Genomic DNA, 23,595 nt, shown 5'->3' with positions numbered 1-23,595 from the left:
AACATAGTCTGTCCTTCTCTCACTTTTCCCTTTTCTGTTACATGAATCCTGTGAGTGTTTTTATGCTTCTTTATGCTCTTAAAGGAGGGCTTCATCTCTTAATAGACAGCTTTTTTTCCCCCTGATTTTAAAAGTAGTATGTTTCTTACAGGAGATTTGAAAACATAGATTTTTTTAAAAGTGTGGGTTGTAACTAACATTCAGCTCCTATCACTGAGTGTGGTTTATAGATATTTGCTCATCTAATCCTCATTAACTCTGCAGTTGAATACTAATGTAGGTTCCTTTTACTGACCAGGAACTGAGAGTCTAATTTGTCAAAGTTACAAAACCAGTAACTCCAGGACCCCAGGCTGACAGTTGCAGTTGCTATTCTCATACTAACCCATAAATCTCCTTGGCAACCCCCACGAACAAAGGCTGCCATCATTCACATGCATTGTCTTTCTGTCGTGGTATGTTTAATGAACTACATAGTACATGGTTTTTAAGATTCATAAAGGTTTTGGAGGGCTTTTTGACTGAAAAAAAATATATATATATATAATATTTTTAAGTAGGCTCCACATGGGGTGAAGCCCAGTGTGGAGCTTGAACTCATGACTGGGATTGAGCCACCCACATGCCCCTACTGAATTATATCCTAACACTTGGATACACGATAATAATCATCACTTCACATTGTTAGGCATATATGTATATTCCACATTTTATTATAAATAGTCAATACTTATTACTCATTATTAATTCAAAAATAAGACAACAAAAATGTCTTTCCTGCCTAGTCTCCTCCTCACCTTGGCCCCTCCCACTCACCTGGGTGGCTCCTTACCTACCAGGCTCCTCTGATGTGGCCTCCTGCAGCCTCTGACTGGCTTCCTGCCTTGACTCTGTCGTCAGTAGACTTCACTAGAGTTAACCTCCCAACGTGCACACGGACCATAGGGACCATCTCTTTCTTGCAGACAAGCGTCATAATCTAGGTGGGGTCTCTCTCCAGCCTCATTTCCTGGCACTGCTCTGATGAGCATCCCAATTTCCAGCCACAAGGAAGGATCATAACCCAAGGATTGTACTGACCCCCCTCATTGCTCATCACCTCCCTTTGTCTTTTCCTCCTCCCAGAACACTGTCTTCATCCCTTTGTGCAGTCCCTTCCAGAGACACAGGAAGTCAGCTTTCCCCATATTCCCCAGTGCCATAGTGGCCTCTATGTTGTGGCCTACTTCTCATGAACTCTTTGAAAGCTACAGCCAGATCTGTCTCCATACAGTTTAGTAAATATCTGATGGATGAATTGATCTGTATCTCAGTTATCTTTTCATAATATACCCTTTTTGTAACTTCTGTGAGTCCTTTTCTGGAGGTACCATTAACATCATGTATAGTTTAAAAAGGGAATATTAATTTTTATAATTTGATTTAAATAACTTAATACAAATTATTGTTAGGTTTTTAATATACAAGTTTGCTTAGACCAAACTACAAGTCGCATTTTTTTATGTGTAAAACCACAAGACTTTCGTGTCTTCACTTTGTTACCTCTAAAAGTATTACTTTGATTTGCTTTTTATTGCTTAAATAACAGGCTTATTTTGAATGTATTTTAACTACATAAAACACAGTAAAATTAAAAGGAATAAAAGAATTTCTTGTAAAAATTTAATTAAAATTTTGAGAAATGGAGAGCTTCATAAAAGATTTAAAATTCATGTTTCTTCCCCCTCACCTACCAGTTGTTTAAAAGCCATTATGCTTAAGAAACTTCCTTCAGGGCAGCCCAGGTGGCTCAGCAGTTTAGTGCCACCTTCAGCCCAGGGCCTGATCCTGGAGACCGGGGATTGAGTCCCACGTCAGGCTCCCTACGTGGAGCCTGCTTCTCCCTCTGCCTGTGTCTCTGCCTGTCTCTCTCTCTGTGTCTCTCATGAATGAATAAATAAAATCTTAAAAAAAAAAAACTTCATTAATATAAAAAACTAATCTTTAATAAATGGCTAAGTATTTTTGATTTACAGAGAATTTTTAACAGTTAAAGACCTTTTTTTCAGTTCAGAAAATAATGAAATCTGAGTCTTTAAATCTCCCTCAAAACTTAGTAGTACTCTTCCTTAGGTTGAGTCCTCCATAGGTATATTTACTTTAAAAATAACATTGCCATGTAACTTCCAGACAAAATCTTAGTGTCAGAAATGGATGAGGCTGTGAAAAGTTCAGAATTATTCATTTCCTTATATGGTAAGTAAAGTCACCACACATATGCTTTGAAGAGAAGGGAATTTTTTTTTTTTTTTCAGTTATTTTCGACTGGAAAATATGAGAACAGAACTCACTACTGGTTGCCAAGTAATTCTTCCTCACCCAAAGGAAAATACAGCTACAAAGATTTGGGGTTTTTTGGCTATCCAGATGATTTAGAAATATAGTGTCAGAGACTCTTATGAAACCTTTGCACATTTTTGTTCTTGTTGATTTGTTTCAGTTAGGTTTGATGATATGCTACTTGTAAAAAAAAAAAATTCAAAAGTTATAAACTTTCAGAGCACAGTAAAAGCAGTATATATGGTGGTTCAGTGACAGACTTGGGTTTCTCCAGCCTGGTCTTCCACACCTGGATTTTCTCTTCTGACCATGTGCCTTGTGCTGTAAACAGTTTGTTTAATCTAAGACCAAATCTCCTCATCTGTGACATGGGGACCACATGTCAGTGGGCATCTCCTGTCTGTGACTCGGGAACTACATGTCACTGGGCATCTCCACATCTGTAACATGGGGACCACATGTCAGAGGATGTCTCCCCACAAGATTAAATGTTAGTAGGTATAAAACAGTAGGTGCCTGGTGCATAGTAAGTCCTCAGGCTTTTAAGATATTAAGTATTTTCCTACACATAGGTTTAGCATTCTGGTGGGTCTTAACATTAGAAGTCAAGTTTTGGTTAAACAGAGAACCTTGGGTAAAGGTTCTGGTAAGGGCCAGAACAAGCCAGTGTCTCCCTTTGGGCGTCGCAGGGAATTGGTCACTCACTCATGCTAACCTGACTGTTGTTGAAACTGCCTCTGGCATACACTGGGAGAGATGTTTCAGAATCCTCAGTTACTTGTTAGGTCTATTCCAGGATTACAGATTAGCCTCAAGTAAATCCAGGAGGTTTCTTCCAGAACTCATTCAGAAGATGATCCAGGGCATGCCCATAATGTGTTTATCCTAAGACAGTCCTCCCAGCCAACAGTCTGAACCACAGATTGCATTTCTCCATCTGTAAAAATGGAAATATCTTTATTTTACAGCGACCATGAGAAGAACTTGAGTTCTGTTTGCTACACATCCAGCAACTGAGATACTTTGATCAAAGGACAGGAAAAAGGAAAGGCTTTATTTAAATGAAAATAGCATGTATTGCTCTCTCATGAAACCTACTGGAATGCAGAATTTGAAAGCCTTTGTCACACAGGCCTGATAGGCCCTTGCTGCATTCTTTCTTCCCTGTGAGACCAGCTTCCTCTGGTCCTCCAGTACACATGCCAAAAACAGGGCTGCCAGTGCACTTCCTGCCTTCCGTTCCCTGCTCCATTCCCCACTCCAGCTATGTCAGATATAGACTCCTAGACTGGCTGGGAGGAGGAAGGTTGCAGTGTTTGGATCAGGTTCCCGGAAGCCAGTTCTACAACCCTATGTAGACGGCAACAGTGAGGTGGAGAGGCAGGGCTGAGCAGACAGGTCCACCAGGGCCTGCCAGACTGGGGAAGGTCCCAGACTTAGACCACACATTAAGTCATCTGGGAGCTTTGGGGGTATTTATCCTGCCAGGTATTTGGTATCTTTCATTATTTTGGATAGTCTTGCCCTACCCCCATTTGGGACCGGGGAGCTTCTCATTGCCCTGGCCTGTACTGGGCTTCACGGCTGGCGCCCTTTCAAGTGACCTTGCCTTCTCCTTTTGCTTGTGTCTTTGGTGGGTCTTATGCAGGAAAGAGTCTGCACACCCACCTCCAGTAATACAGGATCTGTAATGGTCAGGACTTGAGATGGTGTCTTCTCCTATCCCCCAGCTGCAGTGAGCCTTCTCCTCTGTGTCCCTGTTCCCAGTGGCTTCTCTTCCTTACCATGGAAGGTGGAGTTTGTGTCCTTCCAGCAGCACCCTCCCTGCGGTTCCCTCCCTGGCCTCACCCCTGCTAGAAGTGTTCTCGGTAGTCTCTGTAGCGCGTGCTCGCTGCTCAGCCCACCAGGGCAGGGCAGTTGGAGATGCCCTGTGTCTGGATTTCAGAGGGCTTACCTCTGGCTCACCTGTACTTGGTCTTTAGTGATGACGATCCAGCTGGAACCTCTCAGCTGCCCTGGGGTAGCCATAGTCACCCTGTAAAAAAGAGTTTTGGGCGGGTGGCCCTGTCACTCAGCTTTCCTGTGCATTCAGCAGTGGTGCCTTTCCAGTTTTCAGCATCCTAGGTGGAAGCTGGAAGTCCCAGGAGTTTCAAAATAAAAGCATTCTTGACCCTTTACCACCAGTGAAAAGTGACTAATTGAAAAACTCTGGAGAAGGGTGGGAGCCTCTGGTCTGTACTGTACAACTTAATGTACCTGGAACACCTGGTGTATAGTAAGTGCTAAAATAAACAGTTGAACTGTCCATCTCCCTCCGTCCATCCAACCATGCATTGATGGAAAAGCAGAGAGGAGATGGGATGTCTGTGGTTTTCATGAAGTACACAGATTCATTTGTGTTGTTCAGTTGAGTTGTAACCACACTACTGCTTCCATTTGTCCTAGAAGAGCTGCAGCAGCCCAGAGGGGTGGTTGGGAAACATCTCACTGTCTCTTCAGTTTGTCCCAGTGCACTTAAGGTGGGGGCAGGGGACCTGGGGGTGCTGCTTTTCCCAAGCATTGCCTCGCTCCCTGCCCTCTCCTGGCTTCCCCCTCTTTGTGCTCACTTTCCAAATCTCTCTCACTCATCCTCAGGTACATGCACACTTGTTCTCACGTGTGCTTATACTCATCCTCGTTCTCACACATGCTCACTCTCACATGCTCTCACACACTGGCTCACACACAAGCTTGCTCTCCCTCCTTTCTCACTACCCCTCCTCTGTGGCTCTGGACTCTTCTTTTCCTCCCTCCCTCCCCTGTGCTTGAGCTCCTCCCTCAGGCCTCCAGTGGCCCCTTCCCTGGGGGCTCCTTTCTTGGATTTGGATCTCTTCCCAAACGCAGCTGACTCCTGTTCTAGCCTCCCTGGTGTTGTTTCTCTGAACTTGGGTAGCATTTAAATGTATCTCCTCATTTTGACAAGGGTCATAAAAGGAAGCCCTCTTATGTTAACAGTTTGCGCACCAGTCCTGGAATCACCTGCTGCTTCACAATCCCTTGGAAGATGTATTTAGAGATCATGATCAGGGTGCTGGCTGGCCAGTGCTGGTTGCCCCAGACTGCCATTGCTTCCACACCTGTTCTTGGGGGATGGGGGGGGGGCATAAGGGCACCAATATGAGTTTGTACTGATATTTGCAATAAATTTACATTTAATTTCTCTTATTCTGAAAAATCTTAAGTCTTTTAGGACTTACTAAAAAAGAATTTCCAGTTTTGGTCTATCCAAAAGAATCTTGACTCTTCTAGTTTGTATTTATTTATAACTGTGTATTTCCCAAAGGGATTTGAGCAGTTTTATTACTGTAATTATATGGGTAATTGAGATCATGCAATCTCAGCATTTTTTTCTACAAATATAAAGCACAAGTAATTTTATTATGTGTAATACACACTTTGACAAGAAAGCAGTGTTTCCAATCAAGCTTTTTTTTAAAACCCATCTGTATCCAATAAATAGAATCTTATCTTAGCCAACTGTATAGGAATTATTCTAATACCCAAATACCCACTAGAAAATTGAGCAAATAAAATACATATGTTGACTGAATGGATAGAATATGTTCCACTGATACCAGGAAAATGCAAATTGAAACAGGGATAAAGTACCATTTTTAAACTACCAAATGGACTGATTTTTAATATGTTTTTGGTGAGAGTATAAAGAAAGGACATTTTTACATTTAGGGTGGGAATATAAATCAGTACAGTATCTTGTTTATTAAGGCAATTGGGTAGCATTTGTGAGCATAAAAAAATGAACATGTATACAATGGAATATTACTCAGCCATTAGAAATGACAAATACCCACCATTTGCTTCGACGTGGATGGAACTGGAGGGTATTATGCTGAGTGAAATAAGTCAGTCGGAGAAGGAAAAAAAATTATATGGTCTCATTCATTTGGGGAATATAAAAAATAGTGAAAGGGAATAAAGGGGAAAGGAGAAAAAAATAAGTGGGAAATATCAGAAAGGGAGACAACATGAAAGACTCCTAACTCTGGGAAACGAACTAGGGGTGGTGGAAGGGGAGGGGGGGCAGGGGGTGGGGGTGACCGGGTGGCAGGCACTGAGGTGGGCACTTGACAGGATGAGCACTGGATGTTATTCTGTATGTTGACAAATTGAACACCAATAAAAAATAAATTTATTTTTTAAAAAATGAACATGTAAGGGCACCTGGCTGGCTTGTTCAGTGGAGCAAGACTCTTGATCTCGGAGCTGTGAGTTTGAGACCCATGTTGGGTGTAGAGATCTTTTAAATAATCTTTGGGACGCCTGGGTGGCTCCGTTGGTTAAGCATACGACTCTTGATTTTGGCTCAGGTCTTAATTTCAGGGTCGTGGGATCAGTTTGAACGTCGCATGGGGGCTTTGGGCTCAGTGCACTCTGCTTGAGGTTCATTCTCTCCCACTCCCATCTGCCCTCCCCCCACACACAGATGTGCACTCATGCTCACTCACTCTCAATATCTTCTAAAAAAAATACAATTTGTTTATTTTAAAATTTTTTATTTATTTGAAAGAGAGCACAAGTGGAGCAGGGAGAGGGAAAAGCAGACTCCCTGCTGAGCAAGGAAACCAATGTGAGGCTTGACCCCAGGACCCTGAGATCGTGACCTGAGCTGCAGTGAGACACTCAATGGACTGAGCTACCCAGGCACTCCCAAAACAAAAATTTGTAAAAAAAAAAAAAAAAAAAAATATATATATATATATATATACACACACACACACACATATATATGTGTGTGTATATATATATATGTCTTTGACCAAAACTTTCTTTTTGAATGCTAGTTTGCATGTGCTATAAGAATGTGTATATAAGAAGATATTAACTGAATCCTTACTTATAATAAAAGAGAAATTATAAATATTCTAAGTGTCCATTAATAGGATGAAAGGTATATAAATTACTTGATTTTATCAGAGGGACAGATGCTATCAAAAACACACAAGAGAGAACACTCTGCGTAACAACAAAGGACAATGACTTTGATATTTGACAAAGTGAAAAGGTGTAGTAGGACAGTGTTATGAACTCATGCATTTTGTTTATAAAGAAACCTGTATGATTTGATTTGATAATTGGAAATAATTTGGAAACTTAATATTTTGCCCTTTTCTTAAACAGCTTATAGAAATTAACTGGACAGGACTGACTAATCTTCTCGATATCCCAGGATTAAAGTAAGTATGATCTCATGCCCTAAGGTTAGCTTGTTGATGGTGTAATGTGTGTTTCTAGTGTCATGAAAACACAGAATGGGCACCAAGCAAAATCTGTGCCCCTCAGGCCAGCCCTTGTGTGCGACTCAGGCGAAGAGACTTGGGTAGGCTCCACACTCTTGACTGCATCTGGGACACTGGAAGGAGAGTGAGTGAGGGGGTTCGACAGCATCACTCACCTTTCATTTTACTTTTCCTTCATCATGAAGCATCTTTCCAGCTTTTGTTGTTTCTTTTCATTTTTATTTTTTAAGTAGGCTCCACATCCAGTGTGATGCTTGAACTCACAACCCTGAAATCAAGAGTCACACTGTGAACTAAGCTAACCAGGTGCCCCAAGCATTGGTGTTTGAGAAAAGTAGCAGCCTTTTAATATCCTTCAAGTTAATTTTTAAATTTGTTTTTTCTTATTTTCCCAGAAAAATGAAACTTCAGAAGTGAATTTATGAAAAAAAATTTTTAATCTATAAAAAAATAATAATAAAAAGAAGTGAATATATGTTTCAGAACTAGCCCTTTGGATTCTTTTCAGGCTGTGCTACTGCCTTGCATGCCTCCAGCAGCTCCTCACAGAGGGGTAAATGTAGGTACCAGACCTAGAATGTATAGGTTGGGTGTGAGAGCTGAGAAACCTGGACTTTCTGCCTCACATCACTGGAGTCTCTTCATTATTCTGTTGGAATGTCACATCTAAAACATGAGGAAATTTGCCCATAATAAACTTAGGAGACCATGAAGGTCACATCCCTGCTGTGGGGAAAGTGAAATCTTCCTCAGGTCACAACCATCATCTCACCTGATGGAAGGTCCCTGTGTGCGGTGAACCTATTAGTTGTTGCCAAGCAGAAAATTCTGGAAACCTGCTTTTGCGGTTTACTCTTATATTATTTGAAGGTTGGAATACATTACTTATTGGTTACAGTTAACTATGTTCCTAGTAGATAACTTGTCTAATTGGATTTTCTTTTTTTCTAAACTAGGTCAGACACTAGTCTGTTTTTTTTCTGTTCCCATGTGTTTGTTTAGGTCCCTAAAATGACCGCTAGAAAGAGCTTTATTTTGTTTCATCATCAGGGAAAATTTAGGACTTTAATAAAATGAGGCATGGTCCTAATAAAAAAAATATTTCTTAGATACTGTGGTTTAATGGACATAGAAAGTACTGTTCATCTTGAAAAGATCTTTACAAAGAAAGGACAACTTAAAGAATTGTTGAAGTATTCATTAGGATAGTTGGTTGCAAGCTATAAGTCCAACACAAGTAGTCTTTTTTTTAAAAAAGTAAATGAGCAGGGAGTATTTGGCTGCCTCAGTTGGAGGAATGTGCAACTCTGAGATTGAGGTCCAAGGCCCACATTGGATGTGGAGATTGCTTAAATAAATAAACATTTTTAAAAAGTAAATGAGTAAATAAATACTATTTTTTATTCATTTATCCAACATGTAGGTATTGAGTGCCTGCTATGAGCCAGCCACTTTTCTGTGCTGTAGTGTAGCTGTGAACAGAACTGTCACACCTGCTCTTGCAGGGCTCCTATCAGACTGGCTTCTTCCTAGCTGGTGTCACTGAGCAGTCTGGAGCACTCTCTGGGTGAAATCAGTCACAGGCAGGCATTGTTGTCCATGCGATGCCCTGAAGACTCCCTGCCCAACTCTCGACTCTGGTTTTCTCTGCGTGGGTTTGTTGTTAAGCAGGCCCTTACTGTGAATTAGCAGCTTCTACCTTCTGTTCTTCATGCTTAGCAACTTCAGTCTGAAAAGAACCTTCTTCTGCTAGTTCTGGCAAAAGTCTCAGAGCTGACTTGTTTGTCCACCCATCCTTGGACAAACCCTATGATTCTGATTATTAGGTGTGGGTCTCATGCCCATCCCCAGAGGAGAAACAGGGGCACCAGGAGAAACCAAGGAGGAACTTTCACCATTACTTGCATCTGTGAGAACAGATGCTGATTAGCCAGCAAAACAACAAACCTGCTGTTTAGTGTAGAAAATGTTTGAGGTGGCTCAGTTGATTAGGCAGCTGACTCTTGCATTCAGCTTGGGTTATGATCTTGGGATCCAGGGATCAAGCCCTACATCGGGCTCTGTACTCAGCAGGGAGCCTGCTTGAGGACTCTCCCTCTCCCCCCGTAGACTTTCTCTTTCTCAAATCAATAAATCTTTTTTTTTTTTTAAATGTGTTTGTTCTGCTTTCCTGTTGTATGCATCATGGGAGGACTGAAAATAAATGCAAGCTTGTCAAGCAGCTACCCTGTAAATAGCATTATATTAGTTCCCTTAGAGAGTGAGCCAGAGGGCGTATTTTACCTTTGGCAAGCCTGCTGCTGGGGGAGTCAATCTCAAATCATTTATTTAAAAGAGAGAAACCTGGGTGGCTCAGTTGGTAGAGCCTGCAGCTCTTGATCTAGAGTTTTGGAGTTCAAGCCCCATGTTGGGCATAGAGCCTACTAAAAAATACAAAATACAGTGAAAGGGCTCCTGGGGGATAAGTTAAGTGTCTGACTCTAGCTCAGGTCATGATCCCAGGGTCCTGGGACCCAGCCCCATGTTGGGCTTCCTGCTCAGTGGGAGTCTGCTTCTCCATCTCCCTCTGCTTTTTCATGCATGCTCTCTCTCTTTCTCTCACAAAAATAAATCTTTAAAAATAAGGTAAAAGACAAATTATACACACTCACACATATATGTCTATACACATGGAGAAACATATACACTCAGTTGTACTTAATGATAATGACAGATTCTCTTTATACAGTAATAGCTTCAAGCTATTTTATATATAGATTTCTATGCACATATATAAAATATATTTAGTATGTAGAGAATTATATATGTCATTAAAAATATATACTCATGTATATTATAAATTTGGAAGGAAATACACGCTAGTTCGAACCAGAACTATGATATAAAAGGTATATATAAAAACATCCCCTTTAAATAAAATAATATATTTATATAGGATGTATATAAACAAAATTATGTAAAATTTATGTAATAAAAGATATTTTATATTTATATAAATGCTACGTAATATATACATATATACTTAAAACTTGGGCTGTGCTTTTCTCACTTAAAGACTTTCTAGCAATCACTGCTATGGCAAATCTTACAAGAGTAAATATTCGGTAACTTTGAACCTAACACATTTTGCCCTGAGGGTTACAAAATGAGTATCTATTTGCTGTATTCATTGATTAAAAACAGAACCCCGGGGCACATGGGTGTTTCAGTGGGTGATGCGTCTGCCTTCAGCTCTGGTCATGATCCTGGGGTCCTGTGATTGAGCCCCACATGGAGAACCTGCTTCTCTCCCTCTCCCTCTGCTGTGCACTCGCTCTCTCTTCCCCTGCTGTGCTCTCTCTCTCTCTCTCTCTCTCTGTCAAATAAAATCTTTATGAAAAATAAAAACATAACCCAAGGTATTATGAAGTAGCAACACTGCCTAAATTACTGTACTTCACCATAGGTTGGCTACCCCTATCAGTGAAGAGTCCTAAACTCCGTGCTAAAGGTATAGGAAGGGATGAGAATTATGGGAGAAACAGAAATAAGGGCTGCCCGGTGGGGCAGCAGTTTAGCGCAGCCTGCGGCCTGGGGTGTGATCCTGGAGATCCGGGATCGGGGCCCACATCAGGCTTCCTGCGTGGAGCCTGCTCCTCCCTTTGCCTGTGTCTCTGCCTCTCTCTCGCTCTCTCTGAATAAATAAATAAATCTTAAAAAAAAAAAAAAAAAAAAAAAAAGAAAGAAACAAAGTGATGAGCAGGCAGTTCTGAAAGACAGAGGCCTAGATACAATAGCTGTTCCTGACCATGACAGCAGCCAGGACCAGCAGAGGGGCCCGCTAGATGTTGGGAGTGATTAGGAGCAGCACTGCAGCCCTGATGCAGCTCTGAGGAGGCTGGTGGGTGTGCAGTAGGGTAGAAAGGTGAGCAGGAGTGAGGCATCAGGATGGGTCTGCTGCTGCTTTCCTGGGTGTTGGGCCTCAGTCTGTATGGCCAGGTGGTGGTGAGGTGGTTGGCCTACCACCAAGGCATTTGAAGCATATCATCATCAAAGGATCTTGTGTTCCAGCAAATTTTTTAATATAAACAAACCTAGTATTTTTGGGAGGAAATGACTAAACTGAGAATATGCTTGATCTTGAAGCTCTGAAGGCCCACCTCACACTACTGCTTAATGGACATATATCTGACTATCTGCCAGCTGAAATCCTCTCTGTCTCTTTAGACTATTAATGTCTAATTAACTGACCTCTTCATAAAAGAGCAGTGTTTTCTGTGGGGTTTTGGGTATTTCAGTCTTTTTTCCATCTTGAACTGAAATGTCCTAAGTAAGGTAAGACCTCTTATCTTGTTACTGTGTTTGGATACCCAGCTTCCAGTAAATGTTCAGTTATTACTGCAAGACTGTGCCTTTCACTCTGTCCCAGTAGGTATTTCTCTGTGTTCACATCTCAGAAGTATGGGCGGGAAGTAAGATTCTCTTCAAACTTCTCAGTTCTGATTAAAAGTGTTCTTCTGCATCAGTGAAACTTCATTGATGTGTGCTTTCAGAAAGTGTCCTCAATGCTCACATTTACCCCAAAGAATAGCCCAAAACATGTTTATTTTCTACATTTTATTCATGTTACTGAGTTCTCTGTGCAGTGGCAAATAGAATTTCAAAATTGTGACAGTATTCAGTTCCCAAATATAGTGTGAAGAGAGAATAAACTAAATTATTCTACTTCTTTGGGGGATCCCTGGGTGGCGCAGTGGTTTAGCGCCTGCCTTTGGCCCAGGGCGCGATCCTGGAGAACCGGAATCGAATCCCACGTCGGGCTCCCGGTGCATGGAGCCTGCTTCTCCCTCTGCCTGTGTCTCTGCCTCTCTCTCTCTCTCTCTCTCTCTCTCTGTGTGTGTGTGACTATCATAAATAAATAAAAAATTAAAAAAAATTATTCTACTTCTTTGGGAGCTGTGAATATATAAGGGGAGAAATTTAATGTAAGAAACATGGAATGAGTAGGGAAGATGTTTGTTATGGTATTCCTTGCAGTTTTTTGAACATTTGAAATATGCTAAAAAAAAATGTAATGTGTCTTAGTCAATATTAAGTCAATGATGAAGTTATGTAGGAATATATGAAACATTATTTAGAATATTATGAAATGTAGCCAGAATATTAACTGCGTGTTCTCAGCTATGTATGTATCCCACATAATAGTCACCGTAGCCATATTGCAGCTAAAGTATTGAACTGCTTGTTTTAAATATTGTCTTTAAGAAATTAGACAATTCTGTCTTTGTAAATGGGGTGTTGTTATCAGTTTGTGCTAAGTTAACTGTTAAAGTGATAACTAGTGTTGCTATGCCTGATAGTTGGTTTGTTCTTTTTACTGCCCACCTGATAGTGGTCTGTCGGATACTATCATTCTGGATATAATATCAAACTATCTGGTGCTTCCCAATCGGATCACTGTTCCTCTTGTCAGTGAAGTTCAAATAGCTCAATTGCGGTTTCCTATACCAAAGGTAAGTATGCTTGAGCACTCATTAACACTTAGACATAGACACAAAGAAGCTTATCACATATTCGGGTATTATAACTTCCTGTGATTTTCTCTCTCTCTTTAGATTTATTTATTTGAGAGATCACAAGCAAGGGGGAGGGCAGAGGGAGCCCAACTCCGGATCCCAGGACTCTGGGATCATGACCTGTGCTGAAGGCAGACACAGTCACTCAAGTCACCCAGATGCCCTCTCATGATTCTCTTAAAAGTGACCTTGCCACTAGGATCGTGATGTAATAGTTTGTCCTATCACACTCCTTAGAAGGTTGGCCAGTATGCATCTCAGAGACTTCAGGGCAATTCTTGAACCCCAGCCGTGAACATCCAAGGTGCTTATGGGGATTTAATTCTGCAGATGTTACTGCAAGTCATGAAAGATCACTGTGACAGCTTAATTATCTCAGAAAACACATACTATTTGTGTTATCAGAACATAACAGCTTAGTCTAAGTGATGGGCACTTTGTATAATGACTGTTTTCTCTCAGCTGTGAGAGTATGGTTTACCTCTGGAGTCATTTCATAAGCACCAGGGCAGAGACAGTGCTTGTGTTACAGCTGCCCTGGACAGGATGGAAAAGGCAAGGCGTGGATCTCAGTCACAGCCCTGGAGTCTAACAGCAGCTTTGCTTTTTGGGCGTATTATTTGGCGTGTGTGAACCTCAATTTCTTCATCTGTAAATTGGGGGTGATGCTTAGCACACACAATTAGGTCACAGATATTGGGGTTGCCTTCAGTTGCATAAACTACATAGCCTCAAAGACAGTGAGAACTTTCTAGTCAGGGACAGAATTTCTTCCACTGGTCAGAGAGGAGGTGCTTGGCGTGCATGGACCCTCACAGGTTAGTGAGAGCATTACCCTTAAAAGTGAAACCCCCAGGGGTGCCTGCATGGCTCAGTCTGTTAAACATCTGATCCTTGATTTCCACTTGGGTCATGATCCTCAGGGTTGTGGGATCAAACCCTGCTTCAGGCCTGCTTAAGATTCTCTCTTTCCCTCTCCCGCCCTTTCCTCCCTGCCTGTCTGTCTCTTCCTCCTTCCCTCTCCTCCCCCACTGCCTCCCTCTCCACTCCCCTTAAAAATAAAGGGAACCGGAGCCGGGAGGCCGCAGGGGGCTCTGGCACCACTGCTCTGTCCCAAAGGAGGAGACCCGTGTGTCCCTGGGGAGGCCACTGGGTTGTCCCCGAGGTGGGAGGGAGGTTCCTCCTGCCTTGGCAGCAGCTGGGAAGCCAGCTGCTTCCCTGCTCCCTCGCTGATTGGGTCAGTACTATTACCTGGTAATTTTAAAAGGGTTTGTGGAGGACAGTGCTGCCCTGTGCTAATGTTACCGCCATTGTTTGCCCTGAAAGAAGTGTGAGTAAGTATTTTTTATTTTACCAATTAAACATTTTAGGAAAAAAAAAGTTTGCTTTAAACTCCATGAGTAGGGACACCTGGGTGGCTCAGCAGTTGAGCCTTTAGCTCAGGGCATGATCCCAGTCCCGGTGGGGAGCCTGCTTCTCTCTCTGCCTATGTCTCTCTCTCTCTCTCTCTGTGTCTCTCATGAATAAATAAAATCTTAAAAAATAAAAATAAAAATAAACTCCATGAGTAGTATAGTATGTATTAAAAGTTTTAGTTTCCTATCTGTAAAATAAATATGACGACAGTACAGTTGCCCCTTGAATAACACGGGTTGGGCCACTGACACCCTGAGCAGCAGAAAATCTGCATATAAGTTTCGATTCTCCCAGAACTTAAGTGGTAGTAGCCTAGTTTTGGCTAGAAGCCATACCAATGACAGAAACAACACATGTTTTGTATGTTATGTACTATTCTGTATCATAATGTCAGCTAGAGAAAAAAATGTTACTAAAACTATATAAGGGAGAGAAAATTTATAATTGTGTATCGAAAAAAATCCATGTGTAAGTGGATCTGTGCAGTTCAAACCTGTTTTGTTCCAAGGTCAATTGTTTTTCATGGAATTGTTGTAAAAATTGAAGTCATGAGTGCCTGTCGAGGGCTTAGTAACACTTGAGACTTCCTGTAGTGGTGCTTCTCAGTGACTGTCTTATTGAAATGGATGGCTGTTGGGTGAGCCTTGGGGCTCTGCAGCTCAGGCTCCTGGAGCACACACTCCACTGGACCCTGCCAGAAATCTCCCAGGAAGCTCACACCTCACCCCCCTCCCTGGTGTGGCCTCCCAACTCAGGATCCTATTACTCGAACACTGTCATCTCGCCCTGCTTCGTCTCCCTCAGCACTGCCACCTGACACATTGCACATTTACCTTATTGCTCGCTGAGCAGGAAAAGGGTCTTTGTTTCATTCTCTCTCCGTTCTGTGAGCATGCAGTCATTGTTCTACGTCTGTCAGATGACCCAGCAAACCATCCACACATTCTTCTCCTTTTCAGGGTGTTCTAAGGATACATTTTATTGAAGCTCAGGATCTTCAAGGGAAAGATACTTATCTTAAGGGACTCATCAAGGGAAAGTCAGACCCATATGGAATTATTCGAGTTGGCAACCAAATCTTCCAAAGCAAGGTCATCAAAGAGAGCCTCAGTCCAAAGTGGAATGAGGTATATGAGGTAAGATATGTCCAGTGGCATCAGTTAGCTTCTCCGCACGTTCTGATTCCACTTCTGTGACACAGGAGTGTGGTTGGTTTAGAGGGTAACAAATCATTTTTGCTTTAACTTCCCATCTTTAAAGTATTGTACCTCTGTCCCTACCTTACAACGTTCTTGTTGTACTAACACATAAACAACACATAAATTTTAAACTTTAATTGCATTAAACTGTCACAGTAAATAATTGACAAAATGATTTCTGTGGTTGTTAACATATATAACCATTTACAAACATGAGATTATGTTTTGTAAATTCTCATTTAATACATGTAGACATCTCTGTGTCAGTACATAGAGATGGACCTGACCTGTCATTGCCATTCACTGAGTAGATCCCATCATTTCTTTACCCAAAGAGATCTTGGCTGTCCATGTCAGCATTGGAACCACTGCTGTTACCAATGCGACGTGAAGGTAGTGTTCTTCACTTGACCACTTTTCTCCAGATCAGCTTCTCAAAGTGGAATTGCCACCTCATTATGCCTTTTTTTTTTTTTTTGCAAAATTTTTCTCCAGAACAGTTATCCACTTTATACTTCAGCAGCTCCCCATCTTCCTGATTCTGTTTATTGCTAGATGTCTTACTCTCTAAGTGGTGGTAAATGGAGCACCACTTGTAGCTACCCCAGGAGCAGCACTTGACCAGAGCTGCTTTAGGACTACAGAGATGTGCCAAGCCTGTACCATTCGTGGGTGCTGCCTTGGGACTTCATTTCGGAGCAGTGGAAACGCAATCCCAGAAAACTGGAAACAGTAGAATGTTACTATGTGAGCACGTATTTCATCACGATTTCCCATGGGAAAATCTGTGTCTGTGTCAAAGCAGACACATTGGTTTGACGATGATGTGAAAGTGCTTTACAACTACTTGCATGAGAGAAATACACCGTGCTGTTAACTACTGTCATCATCAGCTGCTGCCAACGCTAGTAACAATGTGAGATAACTACTCATTATTTTTTCAGGCTTTAGTCTATGAACATCCTGGACAGGAATTAGAGATTGAGCTCTTTGATGAAGACCCAGACAAGGATGACTTCCTAGGAAGGTAAACCCTTTGGGAAGGACAACACAGGGTACCTTTCTTCTGAGTGGTCACACATAAAACTAATACAGCTTCAAAAAATAGGCCTATGTATGTGTTGCATGTATTTTTACGTGGCTCTTAGGTAAAATGTTTGTTTCACCTTAAATTTCTTAAAGTATGTTTTATTCCTAAAACAGCTTACATTTAAGGACAAGAAGGAAAAATTCTACATCTCTGTCTGTCACAGCAGCTACTGGCCACATGTTGCTATTTAAATTAATCAAGTAAATAGAATTTTAAATTCACTTTTGTAGTTGTACTGCCCCCATTGAAGTGCTCATAAGCCACATGTGGAGTGTGGCCCTGATGCCTGTGAGGCTCTCCAGCTCTCACACCATGCTGGCAGCTTCACTCTAGATTGAAGAAACGAGTTTTTAAACTTTTTCCATTTGTTGAGTTATTTAGGGAGCAGGAGGGATAGTAATTTATACCGTGCCTACACATTGGAAAAATAAATTTGCTTACTTAGAATAACCAGTACAGCTAAAAAAGATATTTTAAAAAATATATCTAACCCTGATGTTTATTACTTAACTGAATTTCTTGTAGCAAAAAGAAAAAGGGATAGATGACATTGGACAGATTTGGCCTTTTCAAGAATAGCCTGTGCATTATGCTGTGACTTCAGAGTTCATTCATGAAGAGGTTTAACAAGGAGTGACCGAGAGCTTATAAGCAGGGCAGTGACAGATCAAATGTACATTCTAATAAAGCCACTGTGTGGCCCAGAGGACCAGGGACTGAGACTGGGGGTTGTGGCGATAGCTCAGGAAAGAGCTGGGTGGGCTCACCTGGTGTAGGGGCAGGTGCTAGAGCAGATGGAATGCCGTTTTCCCATCCTCATCTCCCGCTTCTGCAGGGGGAGCTCCAGGCTTTGCGGTAGAGCAGGATTCTTAGGGGAAATGGAAGGGGCTCTCAGTGGAGCCAGAGGCCCCTGTGGGGCTCCAGAGACCCGATGGTCCAGGGCTATGGAGCGAGGATGGGAAGGCGGCCCCAGTGACTGCCCTGTAGTGACGACGAATGGCAGCGCCGAGGGGCTTGCAGACATTTTTGGCACATTGTAAATAGCTACATTGTGGGGCAGACCGCAGTTTTTACACCTGATCCTGGCTTTGCCAAACTGAGGATCCTCACCTCCCAGAGACTCACCCTGGCTTGTTTCCTTACTTCTCTTCATAGTTTTGGGATAAGTATGAAGAGCTGGAAGAAGTCTTTTCTTGATAAACTGTAGCATTTTGATGCATTTCCGGAGCACTTTTTGTAGACAAATGTTTAAGGTTATTTCTTAAATAAGAAGAAGTTGTAAGAAGTGTGTTTCTATGTTCTAAAGTTGTTGTGTTGTTATTTCTATAGTCTTATGATTGATCTTATTGAAGTTGAAAAGGAGCGCCTTTTAGATGAAGTAAGTTTTCTTTGAGTATTATTCTATTTCATGAGCATTGATAGACCTGCTGCCCCCACACAATGTTCTGAGAACTTAGGCCTTTTAGTAAAAACAAAGTGAAGAGAAATAAGTTCAACAGCTCAATCAGATGGTATGTACTGAGTGCCCCCCATGTGCTAGAAATTCATAAGAGTACAAGCACAGACCTACTATTTCAGGCAGGTGTGTGCTTCCTTTGGGAGTCAGGATAGAGGCTATGAGAAGCCTCCTAAAAGTGGGCTTTTTAAAGAAAGCTAGAGTTAATAACAGCTAGCACAGTGCAGTTGGTGAGAAATGGTCACGTGAAAGCTGCCTATAAATAACAGTGAGAATTGACAGTAAGCAGACACTACTTCCAAGATATTGCTATCAGAATAAAAAATATTCTTAAAAAAGAAAATTTTGAGGTGGCTTCTAAAAGATGGATATAATTGGGATAAGTAGGCCATGATTAACCAAGTAAGTGTTGAGGTCCACTGCTTTCAGAGTAACACATTTTCCTTCCTCTGCACTCAGGGCAATCTCTCAACACTGAGATTTGGGGACTATCTTTGATTAATTGCTTTGTGGTTTTTAAGCTGAAACAGTCGTGTGCTATTTTATTAAGTAGTATAGTGGTGGTTAAAAACAAGCATGTGAACTTTTTTGATAATGAAATTCAGTATTTGGGATCAGTGTTCTATTATCTCCTGGCACATAAATTCTATTAAATCTATACATGGAAGCCTGATAATACTGGACTGTACTAGAGGACATTTGAATCTTGTGTATAAATTAGGGATGAAAATAGTATTTATTCTACAGTGGTTCCCTTCATGTAAGTAAAGCATTGAGCACGGCCCCCAGTCAGCAGGCAGTCCTGGGCTGGTTCCAGCCTGATGCTGCTGTGTCCTCTGGGGCCTTTGGCTCATTGGAAGGACACAAAGTGAACTATGGTAGGCCTTGGTCCTTGAGTACTAATCCCCAACTGTCCGTGCCTCACGTGAGAAGCTCTTGATGTTTGTGGAAGCTGCTTGACTGGAAAGATTGACTCAGGAGTACTTGTGTGAACGTTTGCATTCTCTCCGCAGTGGTTCGCCCTGGACGAGGTCCCCAGAGGAAAGCTCCACTTGAAGCTGGAGTGGCTCACGTTAATGCCAAATGCTTCAAACCTTGACAAGGTGCTGTGATGTGTTTCCCATGACAACCACCACCCTTCATAGCTAAGAGTAGTTTCTTCAGGGCACTTTGCTACTGGCTTAAAAAATAACAGCAGTAATTTTGATTACTGTGCTATAAGTCACTACAGTCATGTCAGGGATAAATTAAAGATAATGGAATTTTTTTTGAAAGACAGATTTACAGGTCATTCCCACCTGTTTTATGAGATCTTCATGCTTTGTGCTTGATACATTATGGAGGCTGTGGAGAGCCACAGATTATCTTGCTTTCTTTAGTTGATTCATACAGATTCTTGTCATTAAAAGTATATTTATTGTGTTCATTCTCTTTGTGTTGCATGTATTGGATGATTTATTTCCCCACCCCCTCTTATTTTCTTGAGCATTGCAGACATAATCAGGTAGAAATAGTCTAAAATCTTATGGAAATACACCTGCTGAGGCTTCTTGTCCTTTCCTCATAGGTGCTAACAGACATCAGGGCTGACAAAGACCAAGCCAATGATGGTCTTTCCTCTTCGTTGCTGATCTTGTATTTGGATTCAGCAAGGAACCTTCCGGTAGGTAATGCCATGGGAGCTCCCTTGGGTGCTCCTTTCCTGGTAGCAGATGTTGCTGCATTCAGCCACACTGTGTCACCTGTTACTATTCCTGTGTTTTCACTTCACTCCCACCTGGAGAGCACCAAAGGGAAGGGATCAGTGTGTATTTGCTTCACGACTATAATTTATGTCTATACACTTTACTGATTTATCCAGATGTTCAGAATTATTTTTACTCTGACATGTTTTATGAAGACATCTCCGTCACATAGGAAAGGAATGTTCCTTGTAGTTAGAGGAGAAGATATTCTGTAGAAACTCACTAATTATTAAAATAGAGTTACCTAAAGATGGAAGCTGTCTCTAATTGTCATGGAAGTAAAATGAAGCAGCTCTGCCTACAAGCCCAGAGTCCATCCTGGCTGTAGTGTGGCAGGATGACAGACAGGCAGCCTGGAAGAGCAGGGCCGCGGAGTGCAGCCTCTGGTGTTCCCCCCTGGTGCACACTGTCCTGGTCATCTGTCACACTCAGCTCCTGCAGCTCAGAGCAAGTGCCCCTACTCATTTGCATCATAACTGTTTTGCTCTTAGAAAAAACTGTGAAGTACAGCTTTTGAAGGTAATGACTGTGGGGAAGAAAAATCATACTATTTTCATTCACGTGAGCACCACACTTTTTTTTTTTTTATTAGAGTTCAGTTTGCCAACATATAGCATAACACCCAGTGCTCATCCTGCCAAGTGCCCCCCTCAGTGCCCGCCACCCAGTCACCCCAACGCCCCGCCCACCTCCCTTTCCACTACCCCTTGTTCATTTCCCAGAGTTAGGTGTCTCTCATGTTTTGTCACCCTCACTGATATTTTCACTCATTTTCTCCTTTCCCCTTTATTCCCTTTCACTAATTTTTATATTCCCTCAAATGAATGAGACCATATAATGTTTGTCCTTCTCCGATTGACTTATTTTACTCAGCATGATACCCTCCAGTTCCATCCATGTCGAAGCAAATGGTGGGTATTTGTCATTTCTAATGGCTGAATAATATTCCATTGTATGCATATACCACAACTTCTTTATCCATTCATCTTTTGATGGACACCGAGGCTCCTTCCACAGTTTGCATATTGTGGACATTGCTTCTATGAACTTTGGGATGCAGGTGTCTCGGTTTTTCACTGCATCTAGATCTTTGGGGTAAATCCCCAGCAGTGCAATTGCTGGGTCATAGGGTAGCTCTATTTGTAACTCTCGGAGAAACCTCCACAGAATTTTCCAAAGTGGCTCTACCAGTTCACATTCCCACCAACAGTGCAAGAGGGTTCCCCTTTCTCCACATCTTCTCCAACATTTGTTGTTTCCTGTCTTGTTAATTTTCACCATTCTCACTGGGAGCACCATACTTTAAACTCACTATTTAGGATAGTGTGACCGTTATATAAACATATCGTTTTGATCATTTCTCCTGAGTGCCAGTTCACTTATTCAAGAGATGGCCATTCTTTATTTCATTGTGTCAACCACTAGTTTTGTGAAATTTGGTGAAAGAAAGACCATAGACTATAGCCATAAGGTACAGGTTGTTTTCCTCCCAAAATTATAATAAATTCTCACCCATCCAGGTGCATTTGCATGTAATCTCCCCTTGTGCTCCCCTTGTTGACATCTACTTGGTGGAGACAGATAAGAAAGCAGTGTGTTCACTGCCCTTCATGGTTTGCATCTGAGTGTCATGTTGGGTTGTTTTTACCTCACCTCACACAGCTAGATTATCTCCTTTATCTCATGAAATGCCCTAGTTTCACTTAGCACCTTTCAAGGTTTTAAAATTGTGTTTTACTTACATTTAGCTCAAAAAGAAATAAATGTACTTGGTGCATCTCTTTGTTTTAAAGTTTTAACAAAATATTAAAAATGATCATTTTTTTAATACCAAGAAGATGTAATTGAGCACTGTGTGTAATTATATGTGACTGTACTCTTTCAGTGAAGAGTACAGGTTGACTGATTTTAACTTTACAAATCCTTATTTTTTCTTAAAGTGTTACTTTTTGGCCTGTCTTCCAGTTAACTCTGTGACTTTTTCTGTTATAATTTCAATTTGGGGAAAGTTGTTATTTAATTTAACCTTCCTACAGAATTTCTCGTACAGCAGAACTTTGTTTATAATCATAGTAATGTTTGTTATAAAGTCTTTTATAATGCCTGATGGAAGTGAATTTGTTGTATATTTTAGGATACAAAGAATAGTAGTAGTGAATTGGCAAGAAAGAATTAGGCCTCTTTCAAACTGTATATTTTGTCACGTTAAATTGAAATTTGAATAACATCACGTAAGCAAAACAAAAGCAAAAGTGAATTTATTAATCTATTAAGATGGCACTTTGTGCATGAAGTATGCTCTGGGTGTCAGAGGCAAAGGATCTTTGTGAAACCACTGCCCTGTTGGGTGTTTGTTTTAAATGGGAGCATTTGCCCACCGGTCCTCCTGCGTTTCTGTGGGATGCTTTGACTCTGCCGTTGCACTCCTGTTTATTACGGCTTCCTGTGCGTTCATTGACCGCAATCCACCGTTCTTTGCTTTCTCCTCCTGTTTCTACTCTCCTAAGAGTATCTACGAGGGAAACTTTGGGTGTGGCTACTTAAAAGAGAGGCGAGCGTCGGGACTAGTGTTTTGTGAAAATACTACCTCAGTCTATAGAGCACTATTTGTGAGTTCTTCAGTGTTCTTTCTTCCTTTTGTTTTGATGGAGACTGCTAGAATGTGGGCTGGAACTTCTAATGCCATCAACGCTCTGGTGGAATGGTGTGGCATGCTTTTTAAACTTTCTTGCATGATTTCAGTTACTGTCCGTGTGTTTCTTTTGTGCTTGTTTTGTAAAAGTAACACTGCTGTAGCCAACTTTGGTGACTGCATCTGATGATGAGATGAACAAACCTGGTGAGTCATGAAGAAGCCATAGTGGTTCATCTCAGTGTGAGATGTAAATATTTTTTTGCAAGCTTTCAAAAAACTTCCTTAAATCTACTTTTTCCTCCTGACAAAACACAGGAGTGTCAGAACTTGGCTTTCCCTAAAGTGCAAGCCGTGGCCTCACGGATAGTCAGGACAGAAGTCCACCTGTTACCCTGGAAACTTACCTTCTCCCTCACTTTTTACCCAGAGCTTCTACGGGAGAAAAAAGCATATTGGGTTTGGGATTCAGCTTCTCTTAAGGAACTTACAGAATTTCCAGGAGTGGATAATTGAACATTTCTAACCCTTCTCTGGGAAGCTGATTCCGATCTCATTATGTCTGTTTCCTGGGGCCTTGATTCCCAGTACTGTTGGTGCTTTTAGCTGACAGTTATTCTTCCTTGCTTTGAGGTCAGAGAAGGTCACCAATGGCTTAGTCATCAGTCTAGAAAGTTATTCTTTCCAGACTGATTTAATTCAATAAATAGTGAGGTCCTTAAAGTTCTTTAGCCTTTGGATCTAATAGTGGTAGTGCTTTGCATTTTTGAAGGATTTCCATTTCTATTTCCACGTGCATTTTCAGTTTATTCTTATTAAAAAAAAAAAGAAGGGTGGGGCAAAACTTGAAGACTAGGTGTTCTGTCCCATTTTATAGCCAGGGAAG

At 41.5% G+C, this 23,595-nt stretch overlaps 1 protein-coding gene across 1 annotated transcript in view; it reads left to right on the top strand.

The window, feature by feature from the left end:
• ESYT2 (extended synaptotagmin 2) overlaps positions 1–23,595 on the top strand; it is an 82,155-nt gene that overhangs the window by 39,303 nt on the left and 19,257 nt on the right. The window contains exons 7-13 of the mRNA XM_038559190.1: positions 7,498–7,553; positions 12,988–13,108; positions 15,547–15,723; positions 16,731–16,813; positions 18,206–18,254; positions 19,346–19,435; positions 19,900–19,995. Of these exons, the coding sequence (XP_038415118.1) occupies positions 7,498–7,553; positions 12,988–13,108; positions 15,547–15,723; positions 16,731–16,813; positions 18,206–18,254; positions 19,346–19,435; positions 19,900–19,995 (672 nt within the window). The remainder of the gene's footprint in view (positions 1–7,497; positions 7,554–12,987; positions 13,109–15,546; positions 15,724–16,730; positions 16,814–18,205; positions 18,255–19,345; positions 19,436–19,899; positions 19,996–23,595) is intronic.

This window comes from Canis lupus, chromosome 16, assembly GCF_011100685.1.
Source record: "Canis lupus familiaris isolate Mischka breed German Shepherd chromosome 16, alternate assembly UU_Cfam_GSD_1.0, whole genome shotgun sequence".
NCBI classification, from domain to species: Eukaryota; Metazoa; Chordata; class Mammalia; order Carnivora; family Canidae; genus Canis; species Canis lupus.
The sequence above is the reverse complement of the archived record's forward strand: the minus strand, read 5'-3'. Positions and strand labels throughout refer to the sequence as shown.